The sequence below is a fragment of the Dendronephthya gigantea genome, unplaced genomic scaffold (assembly GCF_004324835.1).
Source record: "Dendronephthya gigantea isolate DGI-Jeju-01 unplaced genomic scaffold, DenGig_1.0 000031F, whole genome shotgun sequence".
NCBI classification, from domain to species: Eukaryota; Metazoa; Cnidaria; class Anthozoa; order Malacalcyonacea; family Nephtheidae; genus Dendronephthya; species Dendronephthya gigantea.
This window is the reverse complement of record NW_021163041.1, coordinates 1,601,794-1,627,830: the sequence shown is the minus strand read 5'-3', so window position 1 is coordinate 1,627,830 and position 26,037 is coordinate 1,601,794. Positions and strand designations below refer to the sequence as shown.

General features: G+C 35.9%; 2 protein-coding genes across 3 annotated transcripts; both read left to right on the top strand.

The window, feature by feature from the left end:
- Positions 1 to 2,406: 2,406 nt before the first annotated feature.
- Positions 2,407 to 6,066, top strand: LOC114524454 (cancer-related nucleoside-triphosphatase-like). 2 transcript variants are annotated; one of them, XR_003687100.1, is made up of 7 exons: positions 2,407 to 2,569; positions 2,663 to 2,769; positions 3,189 to 3,351; positions 3,877 to 3,976; positions 4,548 to 4,742; positions 5,612 to 5,824; positions 5,943 to 6,066. XR_003687100.1 is itself a non-coding variant. In XM_028545539.1 (6 exons), the coding sequence occupies exons 2-6, from the start codon at positions 2,721 to 2,723 to the stop codon at positions 5,699 to 5,701; spliced, it is 597 nt and encodes a 198-aa protein (XP_028401340.1). In that variant the 5' UTR covers positions 2,407 to 2,569; positions 2,663 to 2,720; the 3' UTR covers positions 5,702 to 5,915. The 2 variants fall into 2 exon arrangements, 1 of the variants encoding a protein (XP_028401340.1); XM_028545539.1 differs by lacking the exon at positions 5,943 to 6,066 and having other exon boundaries at positions 5,612 to 5,915.
- A 657-nt stretch (positions 6,067 to 6,723) lies between these two features.
- LOC114524453 (E3 ubiquitin-protein ligase TTC3-like) lies at positions 6,724 to 25,417 on the top strand. Its single transcript, XM_028545538.1, has 47 exons — positions 6,724 to 6,870; positions 8,290 to 8,360; positions 8,444 to 8,483; positions 8,580 to 8,704; positions 9,152 to 9,201; positions 9,431 to 9,512; positions 9,897 to 9,950; positions 10,315 to 10,376; positions 10,847 to 10,920; positions 11,100 to 11,185; positions 11,410 to 11,504; positions 11,647 to 11,709; positions 11,827 to 11,881; positions 11,986 to 12,091; positions 12,300 to 12,369; positions 12,446 to 12,590; positions 12,749 to 12,773; positions 12,929 to 12,965; positions 13,329 to 13,497; positions 13,773 to 13,841; positions 13,950 to 14,039; positions 14,191 to 14,271; positions 14,487 to 14,596; positions 14,759 to 14,882; positions 15,180 to 15,291; positions 15,551 to 15,660; positions 15,821 to 15,910; positions 16,354 to 16,421; positions 16,677 to 16,807; positions 16,913 to 16,944; positions 17,187 to 17,238; positions 17,361 to 17,413; positions 17,624 to 17,668; positions 17,970 to 18,082; positions 18,430 to 18,597; positions 18,871 to 20,314; positions 20,661 to 20,800; positions 21,115 to 21,174; positions 21,288 to 21,372; positions 21,487 to 21,593; positions 21,865 to 21,946; positions 22,307 to 22,420; positions 22,525 to 22,605; positions 22,766 to 23,007; positions 23,415 to 23,535; positions 24,043 to 24,351; positions 24,628 to 25,417. The coding sequence occupies exons 1-47, from the start codon at positions 6,804 to 6,806 to the stop codon at positions 24,718 to 24,720; spliced, it is 5,802 nt and encodes a 1,933-aa protein (XP_028401339.1). The 5' UTR covers positions 6,724 to 6,803; the 3' UTR covers positions 24,721 to 25,417.
- The last annotated feature ends 620 nt before the right edge of the window (positions 25,418 to 26,037 follow it).

Genomic DNA, 26,037 nt, shown 5'->3' with positions numbered 1-26,037 from the left:
TGCATGGTCAAGCACTGATATGAAACAACACATCGCAGGTTATTAAACATATTTAGCCAAACCTGGAAGAGTTATTTGTAGCTACTTTTAATGGTAATGATCGATGTAAGTGGCTTGTAACTATTTAGAGTAAAAAAATTTCAACAATGCGGCAGTTCATGAACTAATTTCAAGCACTTGATCAATTTTCATGTGTTTCATGTGTATCCGATATATCCGGCAGCCTTTTCGCTACATTGTCATTGACAACCGGATTAAAGATTTAGATGTCTGCAGTATACATGCTTGGTGGCATCGATGACACAACTTGATGTTTCAAAATGATTATGCACGATCAGAGGTCCAGGTTCATGATATTCACCTATAAAACTATATTTCAATTTTTATGCATACGATTTCCAGTGTTGATGTATTTTTGACCTTGTTTGGTATTATCCAGCTCTTCAATAGTTTCTTCAGTTATATTTAGCACGAGGGGAATTTTATTTATAATTCGACTGTTGTACAACAAATATAAGTGATAGTTCTGTACAGGCACTCGTATATTGACCAATTGATGCTCGCTAACCAATCGCTAACCAGATTAGCGTGCTGTTTAACAATAAAGAGAACAGTTTTGAGACAAATTAAAAGCACATTGACGAATGTTACTTAGGAAGGGGGTCTCAGCAACTTCACACGGTCCGAGCAAGGTTATATGCTCATCAATTTCATGGTGCTGCAAATGTTTAAACGGTTGTTATATTGAAGAGTTCTAAAGAGAATTCAGTCTCAGTTAAATCCTGCTATCGCATTAAGAGATAAATTTCATTCAGTCTACTGGTAACTTGGGCGGGGGAGGCAGTCATCAAAACATTCCGAGTGGTCAACTTCTGGCGAAATCTTAAACTTCGAAGAAGACACGATCTCTCAAGAACGCGGCCAAAAAAGGTTCTTGACGTCTTGTGGGATGACGTCGTATATATTTACATCTGGCCTGCATTTGGGAACAGATCATCTGGCAATAGCGTGGCGAGCTAACGAACAAAAGCTCATCTACATCACAATTGATCGGGCGTGGAATATTGACATTGGCTTGTTAGATATCTGTGCATGATACAAGAATCTCCTGTTGTGCAAAGCAAGATCCATTTAACAACTATAGATGGCAGACAATGATTTGGGACCAAAACAAACAATATCTCTTGCGAGAAGCCAAATGATATATATATTCTGTATATTTTTTGGCCTGATCCTGGCAACTGTCAAACTTAATCCTGAATGAATTATAAGAGATTTTCTTGAATGCGTGTTGTTTGAAGGGGGATTAAACTATATTTCCTTCAACAGTCTTATTCAAACTATGCAGCTGACTGTGTTTTGTGAATTCAAATTTTTTCATAAAATCTTATTTTTTAATCCTCTCTTCTTTTTCAGACTGAAATTTATTTTAACTGAAGTGATGATGACTAAATGATATAGGGCGGCGTTTAACATGTCACAGCCGCCATGTTGGTGTTCCGATTCAAATAACTGATAATTCGACAGAAACACCAACATGACCGCCATGACTTTCGGTACCAAATCTGTGAAAATCTGTAAAAATCTGTGAAAATCTGTGAAAAGTGGGTGATATAAGCGTTTTGGCAAGCTGACACGCTTAGTCTCATTATATATTACTCGGTTTTAAAAGTTAGAACCTGTATTTAAATAAATGGAAATATATTTTAAATTTAAAAAACAGTATAATTTCAAAAGAATATCAGACTTCTCATTCTTCTGACAACTTCTTCTGTTTCCGTTCACTGGCTTTTTCTTAGCAGTGGGCGATTACCGATCACTTGGTATATTATTCGTGGAAATACAATAAATAAAAGTATGCAGCTTATTCATTTTCATAACTATAATCAATCACGTATAAATAATAATCACCAAAAAACATAGTACACATTTAGCCCTTTTTCTGAGAAACTATAATTGAGGTTTTAGAATTAAGACACTATTAATTTAAAAAGGTAATCGTTTGGTTATTGATTTTTTTAAATGTAATGGGTAATGGGTATTGTATCGAATCGATACTCTACCAGTCTACCACCTCACGCCCGCTACTTTTTCTTGCATATGACGTCATAATTTTTTATTTAGCGCCATCTTGGTTGACTCCACAATAAACGAAGTTGTTGTACTTTGTTTACATTGTTACTGTTAGTCTGTTAAAAATCCATGGGCATAGCTAGCCCGACAATTTTGTCCAGCCACGCTTATATAAAAGCGCCCTGCTAATAGGCTGCTATAAATATTAAGAAATCCCTGCGAGTATCCCTGCGTGCTGGCCTGCTCAGCTTAGCCACTGATCTGTGTAAAAGCCTGTAGTGTGCCTATATTTATAGTCATTTAAAGCGCCTGGGTACGAGGCTGGCGAGTAAACGAATGCATGTCTACCACATGGTCAACCATACCATTGAACTGACGCATACTCTCCAGGAACAAGGCGGCTGCGCGAAGCGATATGCGCGTGAGCCTAATATCAAAGAGGCCGACATCGTGGAACTCTGGAATTCTTCAGTGAATACACTTATTAATTAAGCAGGTATGGCTTATAACCCAGGTATGACTTTCAAAAAATGTATGGTGACAAAATTTTTCACATGTGATGATTATCCACTTTTACAAAATACATCAGGGCCACTTTATCCAAGCAGTGTTACTGGAGTGGAACCAGTGATAAAAGATATTAGAATATGGCAACTGGAAATATTCCTAGACATGTGGTTTTAACAGGATTACCAGGTATAAAGATATTAAATGTTTTTGTTGATTAACCTGGGCCTACCTGGCAATACACCCACTAGAATATTGCCAGTAATAAACTATATAGCCAAAGTGTTAAAGAGACTATTTGCTATCATCAAAGTATTATAAATCAGCCTTCAATGTCATATATATTTCTTCTTTTTCCTGAGTGGAAAGAGTAAATGTCCTATATAGAAAAGAAAGAGTATGTGGTTGAAAGTAATTTTCCAGCTTAAAAACAGCTAATACCTGACTATCATTCTTTGTAAATGTTTGAAAGTCAACCATATACACTTTACCTCTCACTTTTAATATGGATTTAGTAGCTCTTAATTACTTTATACTATATATAAATACTATATACTTAATTACTATATAGTAGCTCTTACTATATGTTGTTCTTATATATAAAAAAGGTACAGGCAAGACAACTCTAATTCAAAAAGCGTGTGATGTTCTTCAGAAGAAAGGTGTGACTGCACAAGGATTTTATACTGAGGAAGTACGGCAACATGGCAAACGATTTGGCTTTGATGTGATCACTTTGGATGGAACAAGAGATGCTCTGGCACGAGTCGGGTATGATATTTTTTATTTCATTGTTTTCACTTATTTACTCAAAGAGATTCCTAGTAATTAATTTTGACATCAAGATGAACTGATCTATAAAACCCTGAAATCTGTATATCTGCTGTTCTTTGATTCATGGGAATGATATGATGTTCAGTGAAATGCAAAGAACCAAGGAATTCTCATTTCATTGTTGTTGCATTCCATTATTATGCTTGCATTGGATATAAGCAATCTTAGACATGTCTTCATATGACATGCTCCAAACCTGTTATACAACTCCAAGGGATTGATTAAATAAGGGGTGAGACACTCCCAGTTCTGGAAAGAAACTTGGTAATTCTAATCAACCTATTCCCAGCAGCAATGGTAATTTTTTATATTTGCTCAATCCTCTACCCTACCCCCATGGTATAAAAACGTTTAAAGAATACCACTGGAAAAAACTTTGCCTGATCATCTTTGCAAACAAGCTTGTGGATTCTGCCCACCAAATCTACGTTTTCTCAGTATCATACCTTCTTGACAACACAGAGAACCGCTTGAAAATGATAGAAGAAGGCATCGTGTTGGACAGTATACCGTAAATCTTCAATCATTTGAACGGATTGCTCTTCCAGCGTTAAAGAAAAAGGTAAAGAAACTTGGACATTACCCTGATATGAAGCTCTATTTGCAAAGCCATCAGTCATCAAAACTGCTATACGGCCTCTTTTTCGTAAACGTTGAAGATGTATTTATTGCATTCGGCAGTCTACATTGCAGTATTTAAAAGCCATAGGAGTTTTACAGGAATAACTGATCATGATAAGACTCTATTATGGTTTATGGCTCGATGTCCGTTAAGTCAGTGAGACGTAGGGAAAGCCCACCAAAAAGAGATTAGGGACTGAAAAGAGATGATATTTATATACCATATTTTATTTCCGGCTGTCATGCTTCAATCATAACTCTCCCATTTTCAATGAAATTTTGCTGATCAACTTTATTTTACTGATTAAAAACTCTCGCTCAAGGTTAAAGTTTTCTTTGCATATTATAAGTACTTTCTCCACGGCTAAACAACTGCTTCTTTTATCCTGCGGTCCACTGACTTTTGACAGTCGAGTTATTCTTCAAATTATGAGAATTACGAACCTCTGCCTGCCTGAAGTTATTTTAAATGTTTCTGAGGTTTCGTCTTCTTTTCGCTTGTTTTATAACAGTCTAACGTCTCATGCGTATTTGTGATTGATGAAATTGGAAAGATGGAAATGTTTAGTGAGAGCTTTGTTCGTGAAGTTCGGGATTTGCTGAACAACCCAAGGACCACAGTGCTAACATCAATTCCTGTGGCGAGAGGAAAACACATACCATTTGTGGAGGAGATACGTCATAGAAAAGACGTCGTACTTTACCAGGTGATAATATAATTTACCAGGATATATAATGTGATGAGAAACTTCATTTAGGCATTAGTCAAAATCTCATGATCTGTACTATAGTTTGAACTTCATTCTCCACGACCAAAACGCGACGTATAAACTAGCTCATTTATAACTAGAGGTTTTAAAGGGTCTTAATTTCGAGTGGAATTATACACACTTCAAATTCAAGCCAGGAACAGTTGATGGAAAAATGAGTCAACTATAGGTCCTCCGGCAGGAATCGAACCTACGCTTTTGCGATGCCGGTGCAATGCTCTTGCCACTCATTTTTAACTATATGCATATTAAGTCGTATATATACATTTAATATTTCGTTCTCAAACATTCTCAACTATTGCCTTTTCAGTTATTTTTTCAATTATCAATCCTTGTTTCTATCAATTGTCGCAAGGATAACAGCCGAATTTCAGCAGGTGTCTCCTCCCCCCTAGAAACAAATTTGGTGAGTTTTGCCCCTATTAGTTTTAGGGCATTAACTTTCACCTCACGATTCGATTTTTACGAAAATCGTAAAGGCTATCAAAACGTCTTGCGACCATCGAAATGATGTTGAATGTTTTATGCTTGTCAGCTCACGAGGCTGAAAAATTCTAGAGGGAATGAATTTCTCGAGGAGGGATATGCAAACTTAGAGTTGATAAGTCAGCCAAATTTATATTGGCATAGCGCTTTTAAACTGACAGGTTTTTGAGTGGTGTGCTATGTAAATCAGATAAATATAGCAGCACATTTAACACGGGCGGAAATCCAAGCAAAAATATACCACTGGAATACAAACCATGCAAGTAATGGTGTACCTTTTCATGTTCATCTGTATTTATTTGCAATATCCTTGTTGATAGATAACGAAGGCGAACAGGGAGCAGTTACTGGAAGAAATTGTACAATCAATACTACAATCTCATGAACACTATCATGTAAGAAGTGCTTGAATTCCTGCGTGTAACCAGTCTTGAAAGACATTATTATATAGCAAAATCTCTTTATTTCAATGAACCTCGAAAGAATTGAGAATAAAAGCCATTCTAAACCACAATTGGGTGATGCTCTCTACGGTAAAGGAATTAAGAGTGAATTATTGTGGTAATTTCAGTGGTCAGAAAAAGAAAATCGACGTATGTGTTCAGATAAATGTTAGTAGAAATATAAAAGAAGCTCTTATTGATTGTTTAGACCAAAGTCCACTCTGTTGAGCTATGGTACTTTTTTGAGATACTTCATGTCCGGAAGTAGGTTGGCCTTCTTACAAAGAGAAAGCTTAATACCTTACAACGTTGGGTATTCTCGTGCAGTGTAACATTCAATTGGTGGGTTTTGTTAAAAAACGTAGAGTCTCTACACTAAACTAACTCACAATGATAACAATCAACGGGGGCCCTAGACCAAAAATGCCAAAAATCGGTCTTTCTAGAACAGGATGCTCTATTTCATGATTTATTGCTTGAATACATAATTCGACGTGCCCAAGACGTAGGGGTCCCCTCCTTTTTATTTTTCCTTTTTATTTATCAGAACCGATTTCAGAGCCGTGGCCAGATAGCCAGAGATGGGGTATATACTGATTCATATTTACATACCATAGGAACAATTCTTTTCAAAAGCAATCAGTCCGAATAGAATATATAGAATATATAAAATAAGCCCCCAAATTAAGCTTCTAGCAGCCGCCTTGCGCCCTTGCCTATTTCACCACAGGGTGAGGGGAACATGTAGCATGTTTATAGATTTTTTTTATTCCCGCGCTCTATTGCTCCAGAGAGTGGTGCATGACCGCCCACGTATGTAGTACCAGGCGCCTGTGGCGAATAAATTTTTGCAGCCATTCACCGAGAGACCGACTCCATTTTGATAGAAAAAGTAGTTTCTTCTCAACGATTAAAAGGCGTTTATTTTTGGCTGGACCAACATTTGCCATGTCAAATATCCAGTTAGTCTTGTGAATTCATTGGCAATACGTGGTTCTAGAACAACGAGTAAAATATCAGTAAACTCTGAAATTTAACGTGAATACTTAGCATTGGCACTAATTTCTATATGGCAATGACTCCTCGTCATAGAGTTAGATCAAAGCTCGGGCTGTCTGTGCAACGAAGTCGCGAAGGTAACGTCTTAAAATTTATAATACCCAGCATGCTGAAGACCAACCTTATTTTTGTCTACAGTTGTTTATTTTTTGCATGCGATCTATAAAGAAAGACTTTGAATAGTGTAAACATGTCTTTTGATCAATATGCTGGGTCGATGTATTATTCGCTTTTTCAACTGTTTTTTCGCTGTAGTTTGTATTTACGTTTATATATTTATGATGTTGTAAAATACGTTCATTATTGGTATTCTAGTGCATTTATAACAGTTTCATAATATTGTGAAAATAACTAGAAATGCATGGTTCGTCGTTTATACTTTATATCGGCAGACATTTTCTAATTTCTGTTGAGCCTTTTTTTATTATTGTAGAGATAATAAACCGATGTCTATCTATATTTATTATAACTTTTTAGCATTATTTAAACTAATTAATCCTTGTAGAGAAGTTAAAAAGCTGGCTTCATTCATAAATATAGCACAATTATTAACACATACCAAATGATATATGAAGCATCACGTCGTATTTACTTCCCGATGTCCTTAGCTTGCGAATAGAGCCGCCCCAAAGCCGATATAAAATACTAGCATGAACTTTACACCAATTTCAGCCTAAGAGTGTTTGACCATTGCTAGGAAACACGTTTTCATTACTAAGAAACTAGCCTCCAATTCCAGGTAAAATGATGGAGTTCCAGGAATTGCTTAAACAAATCATTTGTTGTTTTTTGGGCTTAACAGCTGCTGTGTTATTCAACAATATGAACACCATCGAAAAAGATCAGATTTAACTTAAAAACTTTGCACTGTGATATGTCCTTGTGCAAACTAACCAAAAATTTCCTAAGGCTTTTCCATTTGCCATAATTTAAGATTTACATTGGCTCAATGCAGACAGATTGTATACCTATACCTATACCTATGTGAAGTTTAAAATATAAATTCTTGCTAGCCAGCTAGAAATGTGTAAATTAAAGGCTTACTAGGAGAAAAAATGCAGACATGCAATGTCTATAATATATGCAATATGTTTTGCAGATATAAATATTTTTGAAAAGAGCAATAATGAATGCAATATACAAAACATAACCTACAGTTTTTGTAAGCCTATCATTTATTGGGTAGTTTTTATATTTTTTTATAAATTCGGGGGTGTCTTTAAGGGATTCTTTAGTTCTGATGTTAATAGAAGTAAAATTAGGGCAAAGAGTTTGTTTCACTGTGAATGACCTTGTGGAAACTTGCCAAAAGAAAAATGGCTTTTTCTGATTGCATCTTTTTATGGGATGATGTATTTCCAATATGGAGTTGTATAGTGGGATAGAAATTATTTTTAAAGATTATAGTGTGGGCAGGATTGTACTCTGTTCATTGTAATGAATCATAAAATGCTCATCTTTGTGTTAAAGTGAGAAATGTACTTTTTTTTACAAAGAATCAGATTCCAGTGAAGATTCAGATGACTCAAGCAGTAGTGCTGGGAGTCCTCCACCATTGACCAGTGAGGTAATCATTGCATTTTCTCCAATATATAATGTTTAGTAATATCTGCAGTGTTTTATGATTTAATTTATAACATATTATTTTAGAGTGAAAATGATAGTGAAAGTGAATATATGGATAATAATGGTATGGGGATATGATATGATGGCTTGGAATGTTAATAAGGCATAGAATAAGCTTCTAAATTATAGACATAATAATCTTTGAGATATTCATTTCTAGAAACAGCTGGTAAATGGTGGCTAGGATTGAATAAGGAAGAAAGGACCAAACGAGAAACATGCATAAAAATACATGTTTTGTCACCTTTTTTGTTTGGTATTGTACCACAAGGACATGAGGATAAGGTGGATATAATGTTTTCAAAACTGAAGAAGTTTTTTATCATTACATAAGCACACTGTTTTTTCACTGTCATGTATTTTTATATGTGTGTGCACACATGTTTCAAATTCATTGAAAAGAAGTAATAAGTGTTTTGTGAATAATTTAAACCTGTTTCATTGTTTGGACTTCAGCTTTTAAAATGCTCTGGTGGAATCAGCCCTTATAACCAAACCTGAAAGGTTTCCACCAACATAACTGAGAAAAGACATGTATTAAATGGAATATAAATAATATGCTTCTTCCTTCACTGTAAAATGGTAACGGGTAAAATAATGGGTGCATGTGTGTAATTTAAAATTAGATAAAAAGGAATAACCCAGTGCAACATCCTAATCTGATTTGAGACTCGAACACATTGATGCAAAATTTATGAAATACAGGACCACAGTATATTTTTTCTGTTTCAGTTAATAGATTGGTCTTATGAATGTGGCTTGTTACCGACAAAGGATGTCCAGTGAGTATATTATGAAATGTTCCTGAAAATAGTTATATACTAGTTACACTAATTGGTTTTCCATAACTATATATATTCATAAGGTTTCTGCATGCAGGGTAACCTTTCCCAATGGGCTTGTCAAATAATTTGCTCAATATTTTAAAACTTTATACACCAAACACAAATTCTTATAAAAAGCAAAACAATGGTTTTAGATAATGATTTTTCATCCTCTTCTATTTTGTAGACAAGTTGTAAATCCAACAAATGCCAACTTTCAAGCAATACAAATTGTTGAGAATGCATACGAAGTTCTCCTTCCATTCATGGTAACTCTTCCAATTGCATGTGCAGTACTATGCAATTACTTAATAGTTTCTGTGTTTGGATGGCCTGAATTTAAATTTAAATTCTTTAAAACTTTAAATTTCTGTGTTTGGATGGCCTGATCCAAACAAGGGCTTTGACCAATCAGAACATGTGTTATATACATGTTATTTTATAAATATGTATACCCTACAATAATTTACCTTGGATCTTTGCAAGATATCAGTAGAATCCATCAATATGCTTTCAGTTATCGTACATGCCTGTACTGTAAGTCAGTCATTGCCACATGTCTTGCATAATGTCAACACATATCTACGACACTTAATTATTTTTGCTGATATGTAACTTGTATGTAAACCATATTTTATGTACATATTTCACAGAACAAAAGAGCGAACATTGTTGATATTCTTACATTGAGGAATGATATTGTTAAGGTATGTCTATTTTTATGTACCCCTCTGTAAGATGTTGAGTGGTAGTTTTGCATCGGAGAGATGAATTGTGAGGTTTTATTTTAATATAAAGTCAGTAGAAGACTGTTTTTTCTCCCCATTAATCTTATAAATCAGGCCTGCATTTACAGTAAGCAGCCTGTTTTCCCGAGCACTTTGAAACTAACGACTAAAGGAATAAAGCAAGGAGACCGTTTTACTACGACAGCTACGGTTGAAGTGGAAAACAGTCTTTAATTTAATAAGATAGAATTACCCACTAAAACCTCGGACATGGTGCTGTTACCTAAAGTGTCATGCTGTGAAATTGCAAGCATTCTAATCAATTTCATCATTATTTGCTCAGTGTACCAGTTATAAATCTGCACTGGAATGTGCTGAAAAGAAAGCGTGGTTTCCGACAATGAGGTATAATAGCTAGACCTTCCTTGTAATGACGTCAAACGCACAAAAACCTCAAGTTACAATTTGTTAGTTTTACGGAGCCAATCAAACTATCTGTAAAGTCAGGTTTTCGCCGTTTGACGTCTTTTTGCGAAGGCCTATTGGCGCATAAAATTGTTCTTAATTTGTGTGTCTGTTAATTTTTATTATACAATCTTCCGATCGCATCAAATGTGGTATACGAACTGCTTAGAATAGGAAAAAAAAGACAGTTCGCGACGTTTCGTAGCCTACATCAGGAGAGTTGTTATTAGATTCCTATGTGTAGTTACATGCAGAGTGTCTTACAACTCTTGAGCGGCCTACAAAACCACTGACTCGAATACAACAGGGCCTAGGGGTCGGTTGTATAAACTCACTATAAAACTCTTCAACTACGTTTTGCATAGTTAATTAAACCCATTCCTAGTTAAAATTCCATGTTTTCATTTTAGAAATAGTATCGATTTACCAGAAGGTGGTAAGAGGGAAATGGCATCAATGGCTCTTATTCTGTCCGTGTATCATTGTAAGGATTATATCGATATTACAATATTATTGAATGACAACTCATTTCCCCAGACAGTTTTAGTTTTATAGCAGAACATAATAGGTTAACTCAAAGAGTTTACCAAACATGCATCTGCTTCTATAACACATGCAGACTATCACTTCTCTTACACTGTCGTTCGTTTTCATTCTGTTCAGTTGCTGGACATATTCAGTTATCATATAGCCATAAAAACACAGATGTTCTCAAGAGATATAACGAAGACTGTAAACATGCTGAAGAAGTAAGTTTATTGTATGTTTGCAAATGAGGAGCTACATACCAGGGTATGAGGTTCAGTTCTGTTTTATTACTACACTTTTACGGATGCCGGTCCTAATGCCAAAAACGCGGAAATGAAAGCAAATTAAACTAAAGCTGTAGCCGTGCAGCGTATGTTATATTGGAGCACTGCAGCTATTAATCAGTCTGCCACGTACGTTAACTGACGTTTTTCTAAATGTGTAGAAAGCGTTGGAGCTAAAACAGCACGGGAATACAGAATTTGTTGCTGACAACTTCAGAGCTGCTATTTCCAAATATACCAGAGGCGTTGGACTAAGGTAGGGCTTACGAAACGAAAAGGGTTGTATAAAAAATAATTCGAAAATTATTAAGAAATATCTTCATGCAGTATTAATAACATTGATTTTCAAACACTCTTATGTCTATAGACATATGTTTGATTGTAATTTCTGTTTCCAGTCCATTCAACTACATCATGTATGGCAATAGAGCACAAAGTTATTTAAATCTTGGCAACTTCAGGTGAATTTTTTTAAGAAAGGAGTGAGAACTGTGGAAGGTTTATCTTGCTGGCATGAAGAGCACATGCGTATGTGGTGGATAGCTTGTTTATTGTTTATTTTTTATTGTTATATATAGACAAGCTTTGATCGATGCCAAAAGGACGGTAATTCTTAAACCTGACTGGGACAAGGTTTGTTATGTAGCTTTATATCATCATGGCGTTTGAATGTTCAATTGAATCTTTCTCATCACATTATTACATCGATTACAAATACCTGTATCGTGTCTTTTTAGGGTCAATACAGATTTAAACAAGCTGCTAACGCACTTTATAATAGTGAAGGAGACGGCGCGTCGTTTTTGACGTTTTGTGTGGATAAAGAAGTCCTCTGTGCGAAGAGTAAGTTTTCTTTTACCATGGACAACGCTATATTCGTCTTCCAGGTCATGATCAAATTCATGTGTTACTCCCATTAATCTATCTGAAGAGTGAATGAAGCCAAACAGAATATCATCTTTCATGCAGCTCGTTCTTCATCGTATTTACTGAGGGGATCTCTCATTGTATCAATGTTATTTTCTCACGATTGTGAATAATTGTTTTAAAGCTGCTGCAAAGCAAAACGGAGCGCAGGCAGTTAAACAGAACTCAGAGACAACAAAGGGAAACAATCATAAGTAAGTGATCGTAAGTTGTTGTTGTCGATTGTATTGGTTCTTTATATATTGAGTAAAAAATACGCTTGATTCTTAGAATTGAAGATGATTCTAGTGAGGAAAGTGTACCAGAGTTAGTATCTGCGGATGAAAGCGATACATCAAGTGGTGAAAGTGAACGTGAAATGCCTGACCTTTTAGATGAAAATGCATCAGATTCGAATGAATCAGGCATTGATGAGGTGTGTAATAAATTTACCATGCAAAATTACAATAATATTAATAACCTGGTTCGCTGTGAATTGGATATTTAAACTGAGTATTTATGTACCAACCTGTACAGGAGCAATGCATGCGAAAATTGTTTGCTAAATGCAGTATATATAAATATTCTTTTTAGGATGACTATCACAAAATTGCTGCAGGTTTGTATTCAAATTTTTTCCTGTACTCGAACCCTTTTTTTTTTAACATATACTTGTTAGCAAGCTGGATAGCAAAGTAAATTAAGTCCATTTCTCTCGACTGGAGGAATTCCGTGGTAAGGGTTTTAATACGTAGATTACTATTGTATTTTCAGCTACCAAGAAAGGATTGATGGATTCGTTAGAGTCCAAGTCAGTATAATGTGTATTCTCACTGCAGCGTATCTGTTAAGCCCGCCCGCCACACACGAGAGCTATGAGCTGAGCTAAAGACCTCGCTAGTTACTCTCATGTCTGCAGCACGTTTTTCACGTGTGCGGATGGTTTTCGGGCTGAGCTGCCTCGTGAGGTCTTTAGCTCCACTGATAACTCTCGTATCCGGCGGGCTTAAGGCAAGCGGCGTTCACGGTTGCGATGAGTTCAAGACTGTGCCAGCATGTTTGAAACTTTAACGTCTTGTATAATAATCGACTTATCCTGGAAATAAGCTAAACCATGCTTTAGAATGAACATTTCTTCACATGCTGACAAAAATTTTTGTTTCCCTGCAAGCAGACGTCCAAAAAAGATTGGTAAAAAAACTTTGGAACTACTGCGGAAACAGAAGGAAGAGTTATCGAAAAAAGAGGCAGAGAAAGAACCAGAATCAAAACGTGTGCAGGAAAAGAAGCCTGAAAAGGTTGAGAAACCAACAAAAATTGACAAAAATAAAAAAGTTAAAGAGGTAAAGATACTCCTGTGGGTCTTTAGAGTCTTAATAAAAAGTCTTAAGAAGTAACACATTTTTTGTCCTATTTCTCCATGGCTCCCGGCCTAGTATGCCACCGTGTGCTGCACGGCAAACAGCTTTCAAGTGCATGGCGCAACTCAGTAGCCAGTTATAAATTTGGCATGGGAGAGGGAAGTGCACAACGCTGAGGGGACTGTGTTTGTTGCGTATACTCATTCTACCTCAAGACCTTCCTCCACTTTTATATAACCAGATTATTTCGTCTACAGGTGATTCATGTTGGGGAATCAGTAACTATTCCCGAAAGAAAAACTCAGGTGGAAGGTATTTTACGCGAGGTTAGTATCGTTTTTCTTTGACTTTATTATTTACTTTTTATATTACATTTATATTACATTTATATTACATTTATATTACATTTTACATTATCATTGTAATTCCCTTAGGGTTCAAAGGCGTTACTTGAAAATTCTTTCCAAGAAGCATCAGAGAGTTATTGCAAAGCTTTGGGATATATTGACGCAGGACCTCGAAAGGTTAGCTAATGCACACATTTCTAAAAAAGCCGGCCGTAAATCCACATCTATATAGTGAATGTTTGACGAAAATATCGCTTGCTTAAGATTCCGCATAGAATGTGTATAAATTAAACTGGAATATTAACTTTTGGTATTTTATGATCTGCAGTCTTTAGGTTATGCTGACAAGAAATATGTCATTGTTTTGTATGCGTATGGAACCTCATTAATAGGACTTGATATTCACAAGGTGAGGCTCATTATTGCACCAAGGCAGGGCGTATCCACCAGCATCAGGGGGCATTTATATATCCATGTTCTGCATGATCAATTTTAAATGATTATATAAATATGCCCCTTTGCAAATTGAATGCTATAGCTACGCCTACTGCATCAAAGTATGAGGCTCATGCAGAATTTCTTCTGACTTGAACTCCTCTTGAACACTCAGAATTATTTTTTTAGGAACTGGAAGCGGCGAAAAGTACATTTCAAAATATAATTACTTCTTTTAAAACTTTAAACTTTCCTCTGGCGTATTATGGTCTCGGTCGAATACATCATCGTCAGAACAGGTCAGTATTCTACTAGAACTAGAATTTATAACGACTAATTGCTCAAGGCAATATTATTATTCCCCAAGTATGTTTTAAAATGTTGAAATATTGTAGTCAATACTAAGTTCTAATTAACTACTCTTGTTCCATGCCCAGTAACATATTAAGCATTCTTTGTAGATTTCCTGAAGCGATCGAAACGTTAGAAAAAGGTTTAAGTATAATACAAAGTAAATCTAATGGCGCGATATATTGGCCTGGTACGGATATCGTTATTGAAGAAACGAAAGATGGAAACTTAAAGGTTAGAATTTTAATTGAATTAATGTTTTAGTAATAGCAGTATTAAGAACTCGCCTGATTTATTGATTAATTCAGGCCATCGTTCGATTCCATCTCAACACTGCATGGTTGAACTCATGACCTTAAGTCTTTCTTGATTAGGTTGAATTATGCTTCAAAAAATCACTCGTGCAAGCCAGGCTTTTCTACCTACGCTCCAGGCCCTCGCCGCAGCAATCAGACATGCATGGCCGTTCCATTGGTACGGGTTAGCTCCAATGAGAAATCAACAACTGTGAATTACATTTTTTTTATCTAGGTCTCATTTGAAAAGATTTTAACAATATGTAAATACCCACCGAAACCTGATGCAATTTGTCGTTTTGAAAATTGTCTTGGAGTAAAGAAAAGTATATACTGTAATGATACAGGTAATATTAACACAGGAAATGTTCTTCTCATAAAATTAAAGAGAAATCTTGCTTTCATTTACGTTCGTGTTAAACAGGAACGAGACTTCATTAAGTTCGTTATGATGTAATAGTTTGTTTATTTCCCCGTGACCTTTTTTTATGCCCTTAGCGCGTCCTTTCTCTGAATTAAGGAAATAAAATTCGTGGAAATGGGCAGGACTTTATAGAAGTGAGCTATATATGATATTATGGCTATAGAATCTCTATTCTGTTTTAGATTACAAAGGTTATGTGCGTATTAAATGTACAGATGCATGTTTAGTCGAGTATCATATTCAGTGTTGGAAGAAGTTAAAGTCAAAATTCGCCGACAAATCAACGGACAAGGTAGAGTACGATACACACACAATTGAGAAGTTTAGACGTAGACGATTATTGGCATCCTATGAAATATGTTTGTAATGTGAGAATGACACATTAATGACTCTAATTGTCAACTATATAAAACTATTTAGTATATTGAGGGTTTGCTTCTGTTTTTTTGCAGGATTTTCTGGACACTTGTTGTTTCACCTCCAGTTGTTTGGGACACGTTGGTACAATTCAAGTGTACGATACAGATGGACTAAAAACAGAGGTGAAGACATCTAATCAATCGCATCAATGAAAGCATTCTAATCAAGATCTTATTGAGTTAGATCTATATAATCAAGATCTTGTTAAGTTTATCCTAATCCAGATCTTGTTAAGTTTATCCTAATCCAGATCTTGTTAAGTTTATCTAATAAACACGATCTTGTTAAGTTTATCTTATAAACACGATCTTGTTAAGTTTATCTTATAAGCACGATCTTGTTAAGTTTATCTTAATCAAGATCTTGTTAAGTTTATCCTAATCAAGATCTTGTTAGGGTTATCCTAATCAAGATCTTGTTATATAGGGTTATCCTAATCAAGATCTTGTTTAATGAGTTGATTCTAATAAAGACCTTATTCAGTTTATTGAATTGAACTGCTGCCAATTCAGTCAACATTAATTGAATACTATCTCTGAATCAACCTAAAAACCTTTTATTTCAGGTTCAAACTGAAAAACCAAAACATAAAAAAGAAAAACCTGAAAAGGTGGCTACTACGGAAGTTACAGCGTAAGCTTATTGTGCTCATTGTTATTATATATGCAATTATTGTAGCTAACAATATGCTATGAACTTGGACAACTATAAAATTAGCATATGCCACTGTGCCGCTGAGACAGAGCAGGTGTGGCAAGCAAACTGAAGTTTAGTAAACAGGGCGAACAAAGCAGTCCCTATAACTATATCGTCAAGATGAATCTTTGAAACTGGTAGAATAAATGCACAACTAGTAAATTCACAACTAGTTTTTAATGGTTGGTTTAGTGGATCGAAGAAAAAGAAACGTTCAAAAAAAAAAGAAAAAGAAACGCCAAATGAAGTCGAGGTTAAACAAAATGATGTTGAAACACGCGAAGAACAAAAATATGATGTAACCGATGAAATGCCTCCTATAGGTTAGTTCTCGGCTGTAACATCTTTTAGGCGATGTGAAACAGTTTAATACTGTTTGTTTGATGAACATTTGCGTACGTTTAGGTATATTTTTTCTCATTTTTTAGACGTGCCTGAGCAGGATGAAAAACAACCCACGGTTTGTAGCAACACTGCAACACATAACGAGTTTATTTGACTGGACATAAATATACTTTCAATACCGTTTTGGACTTAGCTATAGCTGCAATAACATATCAAAATAATGTGCAGAAGTTTAAAGAGCTTTCTCATCCAAAGTTGCATCATACAGTATCTTCCTGTGAAATAATGAAAATTAATATTCAAACGTTGTTCATATACGTGACATTTCCTGTCATTTAAAACTGATCTCTTTCACAGAAGGGCACTGATGTGGAGACACAATGTGTCGAAGATCTCAGCAAAATCCCAGGTGAAACATATTTTTCATTCCAAGCACATGCATCATTGGTGCATGCCGACTAAAAATGTAACGCTAACCTCTGTTTAATTTTTCATTCCCGTCTCTCAATGCGCATGCTTGTTTTTTTCCAGAGTCTGGAATGTTTGTGTTAAAGAAATCAGATGACGACCAACAATTAGCTTTAGTATGCTTCCAATTTTTTTATTATTCATTCAATATTATCATACTATGTTCATGTTTTTATGCCCTTTTCCCAGAGCCAGCCTGTGTATTATACCTGCATGAGGGATGTATGTCACCATGCTTTTTTGTAAGGGCCAAAAAGAGGTGTTTGAATACTTTTGATCAGTACTGTATATTTCCTTGTTCTTGATAATTCCCACTCGTGTTTTAGCCAATTAAACAAGCCAAAGGAAAGAATAAGAAAAAGAAAACAAAGGTAAGATGAAATTAACCACCTGCATGTCATTCGTATGGACTCGATCCATTGTTCCCGCGTATTCTTACCGAATAACCTCAAACGCAAGGTACGCACGGGAATTGTGATGTTAAGTTTTGAAAACGGTGGCATATTAGATACCTTATTAACCTAATTTTGCAGAAAATGTGAGCAAAATTCTAAAAATATCCATAATATTTTTATACAGTGTAAACACGTTGTCTGAGAGTGCATGTGTTTTAAGACGCTTCGCATTTTGCTCCACTTTTGAGGACATGAAACAGACGAAACTTCTTTTTAGAATGTGCAATCTTTGGATGAATTCTTGGGTCGTGATAATGAACATTTACGTCTGCGGCCGTATCAACATGGGGATGATTGTGAGGATTATGACGAGATTCCATCACAGCCTTTGTATGTATTTCCTCTTCTCTAACATAAACTTCATATTTGATTTTGATCTCATTATTGATAAAGAAGCTATTAATTTAGCGCCGTACTACATCATGTCATGCATGAAACAACACAACCTAAGGCCCGTTTTCCACTAGGCGGAATTTTGCGCGTGGAGCGGAAGCAAAAACAAAGAAAAATTCCGCTCCGCGCCCAAAATTCCGCCTAGTGGAAAACAGGCTTAATTCACCGTATAACTTTTCCTTACTTAGCAAAATTTCTGTGAGGTCTGTTCTGTGAAATATATTATTCTAATAAAATAGTAAATTCTTCTATTTAAGTAATAAAATTATTCTGTCTTTATTTAGTATTCGTCAGCCACCTGAAGGATGGATGTCAGAACCATTTTCCATTCCTGCTCACTTACAGCATGAAGCTCGAGAAATTGAGAGTTCTCTGGCGACATTCTCTCACAATAACATGTACCTTAATAATGATCCTTGGAAAAAGGACTCCATTAGGGAATATGTATATTCGTAAGTCGGTATCTTATACTTCCTGCACTATAGCCCATATTTTCAACTTTCACATTGTGTTTCATTAATGAGCGCATTGATGGGATCAATCTGTTCTGTGACTCGGACGTTTTTGGAAATCGTAGAAATCAGGGTTACGGTCATATAATTCGTGAATTACATATACCTACAATCTGTGTTTTGTACCTGTCGTTCTTTACAATTGTCTCCATGTTTCACTTGTCGTTTTTTCTTTAGTTTATATGTGAATTTTTCCTTACAATTAATTTGCAGAGCTTTTATCAACCTACTTAAAGCCGAGGGTTCGTTACATGTCACGAGTGAACCAATGAGAAAACTTCTGAACATTATGCCTGAAGAAGCGCGGATACTTGTCCAAAAAGAGGGAGGTCTTCGTGACTTTTTAGCAAAATCATGTCTGTTTACTATTGAAGCAGATATTGTTACAAACTTTGAGGATAAACTCATCACAGATTTGTCTAAACCATACAAGAAACCACAGGATCCTGCTTTCATAACTCCAGTTGAAAATGGCATTGCAAGATTGGAGGAAATAGCAACACCAGATGGTATCATTTCCGATACAAATACCGGCGGAAAATTCGGACCCGTTGGATCTCTTGATGGTGCATTACAGAACAGATCTCCAACAAGTGTCGTTAATTCCTTACAAAACATATCTCAGACAAGTGTTGTTAATACCGTACAACAGAACAATTTTCAAGCAGGTGTTGGCAATATTCTACAAGAGAACATATCACTTGCAAGTACTGAAAGCACTCTGCAACAGAACTGTAAACAAAAAATAGACTTTCCTTTGCCCAGTTTTTCCCGAGAAGAGTGCATGGCAAATCTGAGTAATTACGGTAATGTTAACAAAGAAACTGTAAATAGTAGTGTAAAGACTGATACATGGTTTGAAAAGGGAGGTACGTCAAGTGAGTGGCCTAGCGCTAAAGCGTTTGTTCCATATGATGTAAAAGTACCAAGCAAGGAGTCAGTGATCACAGAAACAAATGAAATAGACAAAATATCCGGTAAGAATATGGACACAGAAACGTCGAGAGAAATAGCTACCAACACCGCAAATGGTCTAGATAAAGAAATAAATGAAAACATTAACAAGATTCTGAATGATGATTTCGACTTAATAAATATATCTACTGACAAAGCAACTAATGCAGCTGAAAACAATGGTGATTCAGATGCAAAGGATTCTACAGCAAGGGCAATATTATGTGAGAGCAGTGATGCTGTCCCAATAGTTAATGAATTGGAGCTTAAGAATGAATCTGAAGACACAGTAAAGAATGAGGTCCTAGACATGGATCCTGCTGCTTCAACCTTGTCTCTTGAAGATTCGGTTGTAAGCGAGACTAAAATTGATAAAAAGACAAATGATGAACAAACTGAATCTATTCCTATAACTGTACCGAATGATGTTTTGGTTACTAGAGAGATCGCTGTTTCAGTGGAGCCAAAACTGACAAAAGAAAAATACGTTCAGGCAAAACCAAGTACTAAAACCAAAATAATTATGACAGAGGCAATGAACGAACCCTTTAAGGCTGATTATGAGAAATTATTACGATCTTGTCAAAGTTGGGAGAGTAAATATCAAGAATTACTGGATAAAAATATCCAAATGGAAAAGAAGTACGGTACTGATGTAATTAGCATGGAAAAGAAACTGCAAGAGTGCGGACATAAACTTGAGGTAAATTCTAACGCATGATAGTATAATATATTTGGAATTCAGACCAGCCTGCACGATTAAATTTACCAGAGTATGGGCTGTCTGCGAACTAGTCATCTGATTCTAATTCATGATAGTATTGACAGGTTGTTTAAAAGTTTTCTTGATATATAGGAAACTCTGTCCACCAGAGCTTACAGAGGGAAAACTTCCTCTACTCCCACAGCACTGAGCTATGCAACTAAATTAACTTTTTTACCGTGGTGATAAAGTATTTAATTTCTAAGAATGCAGTTGCCAAACTTTATCCACGTTTCGCACCGCGGATCGTAACATAACAAGGTGACGCGTGCAATTTCTTTTCCAGATATTGAGCAAGGAGTGCCAACACATTCAGAAACATCATGATCATGACCTTAACGTTTTACGTCAGGAAAAACGTGAAAAGACTGAACAGATCAAGAAACTTCAAGAGCAACTTACCTCCATATCCGAATCAGAAGAAAAGTAAGACTGTTTAGACACGTTTTATGTAATGCCACATGCACTATCCAATGTCTGACCCATGCAATGTAAGCTGGCATGAATCATGATATGCTTTTTGTGTCTGCATGGATTCATAAATTCATCTGCATGGCTTTACCATTATGTGGCAATTTTACGTTTACCTTCATTATTCCTCACAAACAACTGTCGTCTTTAATTGAATCACCAATGTCGTGACTCGTCTTACAGCGTCTTTAAATCCACATTTACGAAATAACTATCCCTAACACCTCTTGCGATCAAATACAAATAGACACGGTCCTAATCTATTTTAGGCAAGTGAAAGCATTGAAAGACGAGATCTGTGCATTAGAAAGTCAACATGAAAAAGAAAAGTTTGTATAAATTCTATATTCTACGGTATTTTATCTTTCATTATACATCATTATATTAGCGTTTTCGTTATGGGAAATGGCAATCCTGATTAATCATTGGTATTTAAATTTAGACAACAATGGTTATCAGAAAAAGAAAGTGCCGAGAAAATGAAATCTTACTCACAACAACAAGCGAGACGGGCAAGCAATGCTGAGGTAGGAAAATATACATTTGAATACCACAAAGTCATATAATATGCTGAGTTTAATCTCAAGTAAGTGGGATCATGTAAACTTGATTGATGTTTGAATTTTTGGGGGGATTTTTAGGTTCAGCTTTTGGAGCTTCAACGTGACGTTAATTTCAGTTTCTTCACGAGAGCACTTCAAGAAGCAGAACTGACTGTACATAACATTAGTCAAATACTGACAGTCAAGTAAGTCTACCGAACCGAACATAGCTCGCCTTTTATACCAGATTTTAGAATTAATAGGGAAGATTTATACGAGGGATTGGTGGGTGGTAACTGCATGTAGAGGAAATTAATGTATACCAAGTTGTGTCCCCCATGCAGCATATTCTCCAAGGAAAACTCACAAAACTATATTGCACATAAATGAAGAAGAATTCTTCAAATTCGCCATTTTCTCCTGGGACGATCAGCCTTCAAATGTTGTAATTATTGATGTGATTTCTCCTAATATTAGTTCAACACCTCAACTACAAGAAATCAGTCAAAAATGGCAAAGATATATTGCAGAATGCAAACTTCAACTGGGCCGTAATAAGGTTTGTTGTGAAATATGTGATTTGCCATTTTAGCCTCCTGGTATCTAGCCTTACAATATTGTAATTTATTGGTAAAATATCGGTAATACGTCTTTTTCAGACGGCAAACCATTTTATACGCTATATGAACATCATGTGGTTCAGCGCCGGTCTCATTGTATGAAATGCTATGCTACAAAATGCTACTGCTATTGCCTCTATAATCTCTAGTTGTCATAACTCGTCACTAAAAAAAACAACAAAACAAAACTGAGTAGTCCCCCGTTAAAATAGTAGGTTATCATGTAGCTTATTTCTAGGAAGGGGGGGGGGGCACTAAAACTTACTCTCACCGTAACTCACCAAAGTAAACGTTCCTAGATCATGTTTGAAGCAAGCATTCCACAAATAAAAGAAGGGAAGCCACTTTCGTCATTAACATCTCTACGTATTGCTCGACCTGCTAGTTATCCTGGACCGCCGATATTACATCTGGTAAATTTTTGCAGATATTTTATTTTAAGGACCTGACATGTATTTTCGCGGCACTTGCGCGTATCTGATCACTTATAACATATTTTTCCTCTCTTGTCGTCTAGCCTCCAGGTGCTATACCTGTCACTGGAAATAAACAAATGCCTGGACTAGCTAACATTAGACCAGAAGCAAAACGTGGCCCGGTTAGTTTCCCAGGCTTTGCTATAAATGCGTGTGTTTCGCATCTGAGGTTTCTTGAAGTTATAGGTCGTCTATTTCTATAAAGAGTGAATGGCTCTCTCAAGTAATGTTGTGTAGCTACGTTAGGGTATCTTTGCCAACGATGTATTATTCATATTTCAGTCACCTACCCCATCTGGTGGTGCATCAGGTCGAACTACACCTGGAGCAACAACTGTGGTCAGAAACGATCCTGTCCGTCCTGCAGTGCAAGCTGAACCTACAAATGAAACACCAAACAGCAGCATTCCTGAGAGGCCAATTGTTGCAGAAGCGAAGAAAGGACAAGAACAACCACAAAAAGGATCAAACAGCTTTGAAAAAATAATGATGCGACTGTCAACGCTCTTCCCTAATTATTCAAGGTTGGTTTAATCAACAATTAGGATTAGGTGTACCCATGGTACACTTTATTGGAAAGAAATTCGTTTATCAAGTCTAAAGTCTCAACCTAAACACGTACGAAATTATACACACAGTGATATAAAAGGGAACGTTCCCCCCAAAGCTGAGAAAGAGGAAGCTATAGAGTTTTTTTATCTATATAGCTTAGTTTATTCTTTGTATTAATTATATAGAGACTTTAGAGAGAGTATATTGTTTGCAGTTTATTATTCCTATATGTCATTCGATTTTATGATTAAACGTCATCCGTTTTTCCCCTTTTTACTTTTGCCTTTTTATTCAATCGGTTTGAATCAGGTTTAATTAGTTTCATTGTTTCACATTATTTCGTATTTAACATGCATCTATTATTTGTATCATGCAATAGAACTCAGATGACAAATTTTATCAAAGAAGTTCGAGCAAGCAAAAATGGATCATTAACAGGCTTGTCTTTCGATGATATTGTGGCTTGCGTGACCAAGTTGGTGAAAACAAAAGAAAGACAGGTTAAGATAATCACATGTAGCTACTGTCGTGCTCGCGTGCATTTGTTTAACAAATAGATGAAACGGGAGTTTATATAGAAACATTATATATAGGGCCGGTTGTACGAATGCTGGATAGCGTTATCCACCGGATAGTATAATTTCTTTAACCGTTTTAAACATGCTTGAAAAGCAATGAAATTACAGATTTGGAGTTAACAGTTAAGAAAGAGAACCCCTAATTGAAGAATACTAAGGTTAAATCCAGGTTATACTCGACAACAGACAATTTTAGAGCGATAGAAAAATCAATATTTGTTGGATAGCGTCAGCTGGTTGATGGTTAAGATAAGGAGGATATAAAGAACTCTGTGCGTGTGGGATGATAGTAAAATGTCCGTGCAAGACAAGAAGAAAACTAGATGCATGTTTTAGGAATTGATATGAGAGAATGATAAAGCATCCTCTAATGAAATTTTCCAACGATATGTTTTCTTTTTTTGATGGTATACAAATAATTCATTTCAGGCCGGGCAAGCTGTTGCTCCTGTTCCACCAAACGAAGCTGGTGCATCTGGATATAGCGTTCCTAAAACGTCGGGGGGAATACAATCAAAACCTGCAGCTCCCATAACAAGATCCATTTCTCTGCCGGCGGCCAAGCCTGTGAAAGCAGTGCCATCTGTTCTTGGTAGTATTTCTCTACCAAGCGGTATTCCTCTGCCCGTCAGTAATAATGTAAACTATGAAGATGATCCGTGTGTGATATGTCATGATGAAATGACAACAATAACAAAAAATGTTTCCTTGGATTGTGGACATTCCTTTCATCATGATGTAAGTATTACAGTCGAATCTCTAAATAAACGGCCCTCAATTAAGCGGCCATCCTCTAATAGGCGGTCACACATCAAAGGTTAAAAAACCTTATATATACTGCCTAATATCATTATTTCTAAAGCCTATACTCGCCATCGTATTTTGTGATTTATAACAAAACTTAGGCATTTCTTTACGTGCAGAGTCTATTATTTGTGTACCTCTACCTACCTACCGACCACTTCTCTATTTAGCGACCACAAAGCCTTAATCGCAGTGTATTTTATATTTCAGTGCATTAAAAAGTGGTTAACTGGAGAGCAAAGTACTTGTCCCACGTGTCGTGTTCATGCTTTGTTACCTGAAGAATTTCCTCAACTTAAGTGATGATTTGGTTTTCTCCTTCCATTTCTTTCAATTTCATTTTTTCTTGCTTAATTTCTTTTATTGGTTGACGAAAATTGGACGCATTATAGATCATTGTTCTCGTTTCATTGTTCTTTGTTTATATGCAAAAGATCGTGTATCTTGCCTCGCGGAATTCCAAAACTACACAACAGGAAAATTTGTTGTTGTGCACAGAAATCGCTGGCGCACTTGTTTTTTCTCTATTTTGTTCAATTGTTTAAACGGGATCCTCGAACATTTACAATAAGTATATTTTTTTATGAAATTGTGGCTGAATGTGCGCATGCATATGAAACAATTTTTCCAGCTGCAATCTTATATCGTTATTACCGCTTATATATATAAGTAAAGTTGTGTTAAGCGTAGTAATAGTATAGATGTTTCTCATAAAGATTGATTCTATCCAGGAATTTCTGGGACTTTCCTCACGTAACTGAGAAGTGCGTGCAAAACAAGGCTGAACGCCTGCGATACATATACGTTGATTATTTGTTTTTCTTGTGATATATATATTTCTGTATAACCCTTGTTAAAGCCGTCATCTTTGTGAAAAACTATCAAAATATATATTGCACGTGCCTATTTGTAGTGCTATCAAGCTGGGTGGTTTATAAAGTTTTAGAAAGAAATGTTAATTAAAGTTCTTATTTTTGTAAATATAAATTGAAATATTTAATCTTCACGAAGTTTTGATTTCTGTATATTGCAACCTCGCACCCAAAGGCCTGTATTTCACTCGTGTTTCACAAAGTCGAGATCACAGACATTTGATAATCAATACTAACACATCAATATGATAATTGCGTTTATTAGGCGACAAAGTTTGTGTATATAATAAAACAGTTATTCTGCTCACTCTCGTCTTATATGGCCGATAGCCAACTCGGCGCTATGCGCTTTGTCGGCTATCAGCTCATATACGACTCGAGTTCGCAGAATAACTGTTAAATATTAACTGAAAGATATACATTGCACGAATACCCAATTGCCTCCCTCTCAAATTCAACCTTTTTTCTAAAAGGAAGAAACGACCTTAATCACATAACGATCAATGCGGTACGATTTTGCGCAAATTTCAAAGACTTGATGCAACACTATTCAGCTTTTGCACAACTGAATGTGTCTGGTAGCCAGGCACCAAACGTTATATTGATGAATTAAACTACAGGTGGATAAACATAACTGACAACACACAAACATTAAAGTTTTTCATAACTACAATCAAACATGCATGCATAAAAATTAATCTCAGATGATTAAACACCAATTTTGGGGTCACCGTATTTCTCTACACAG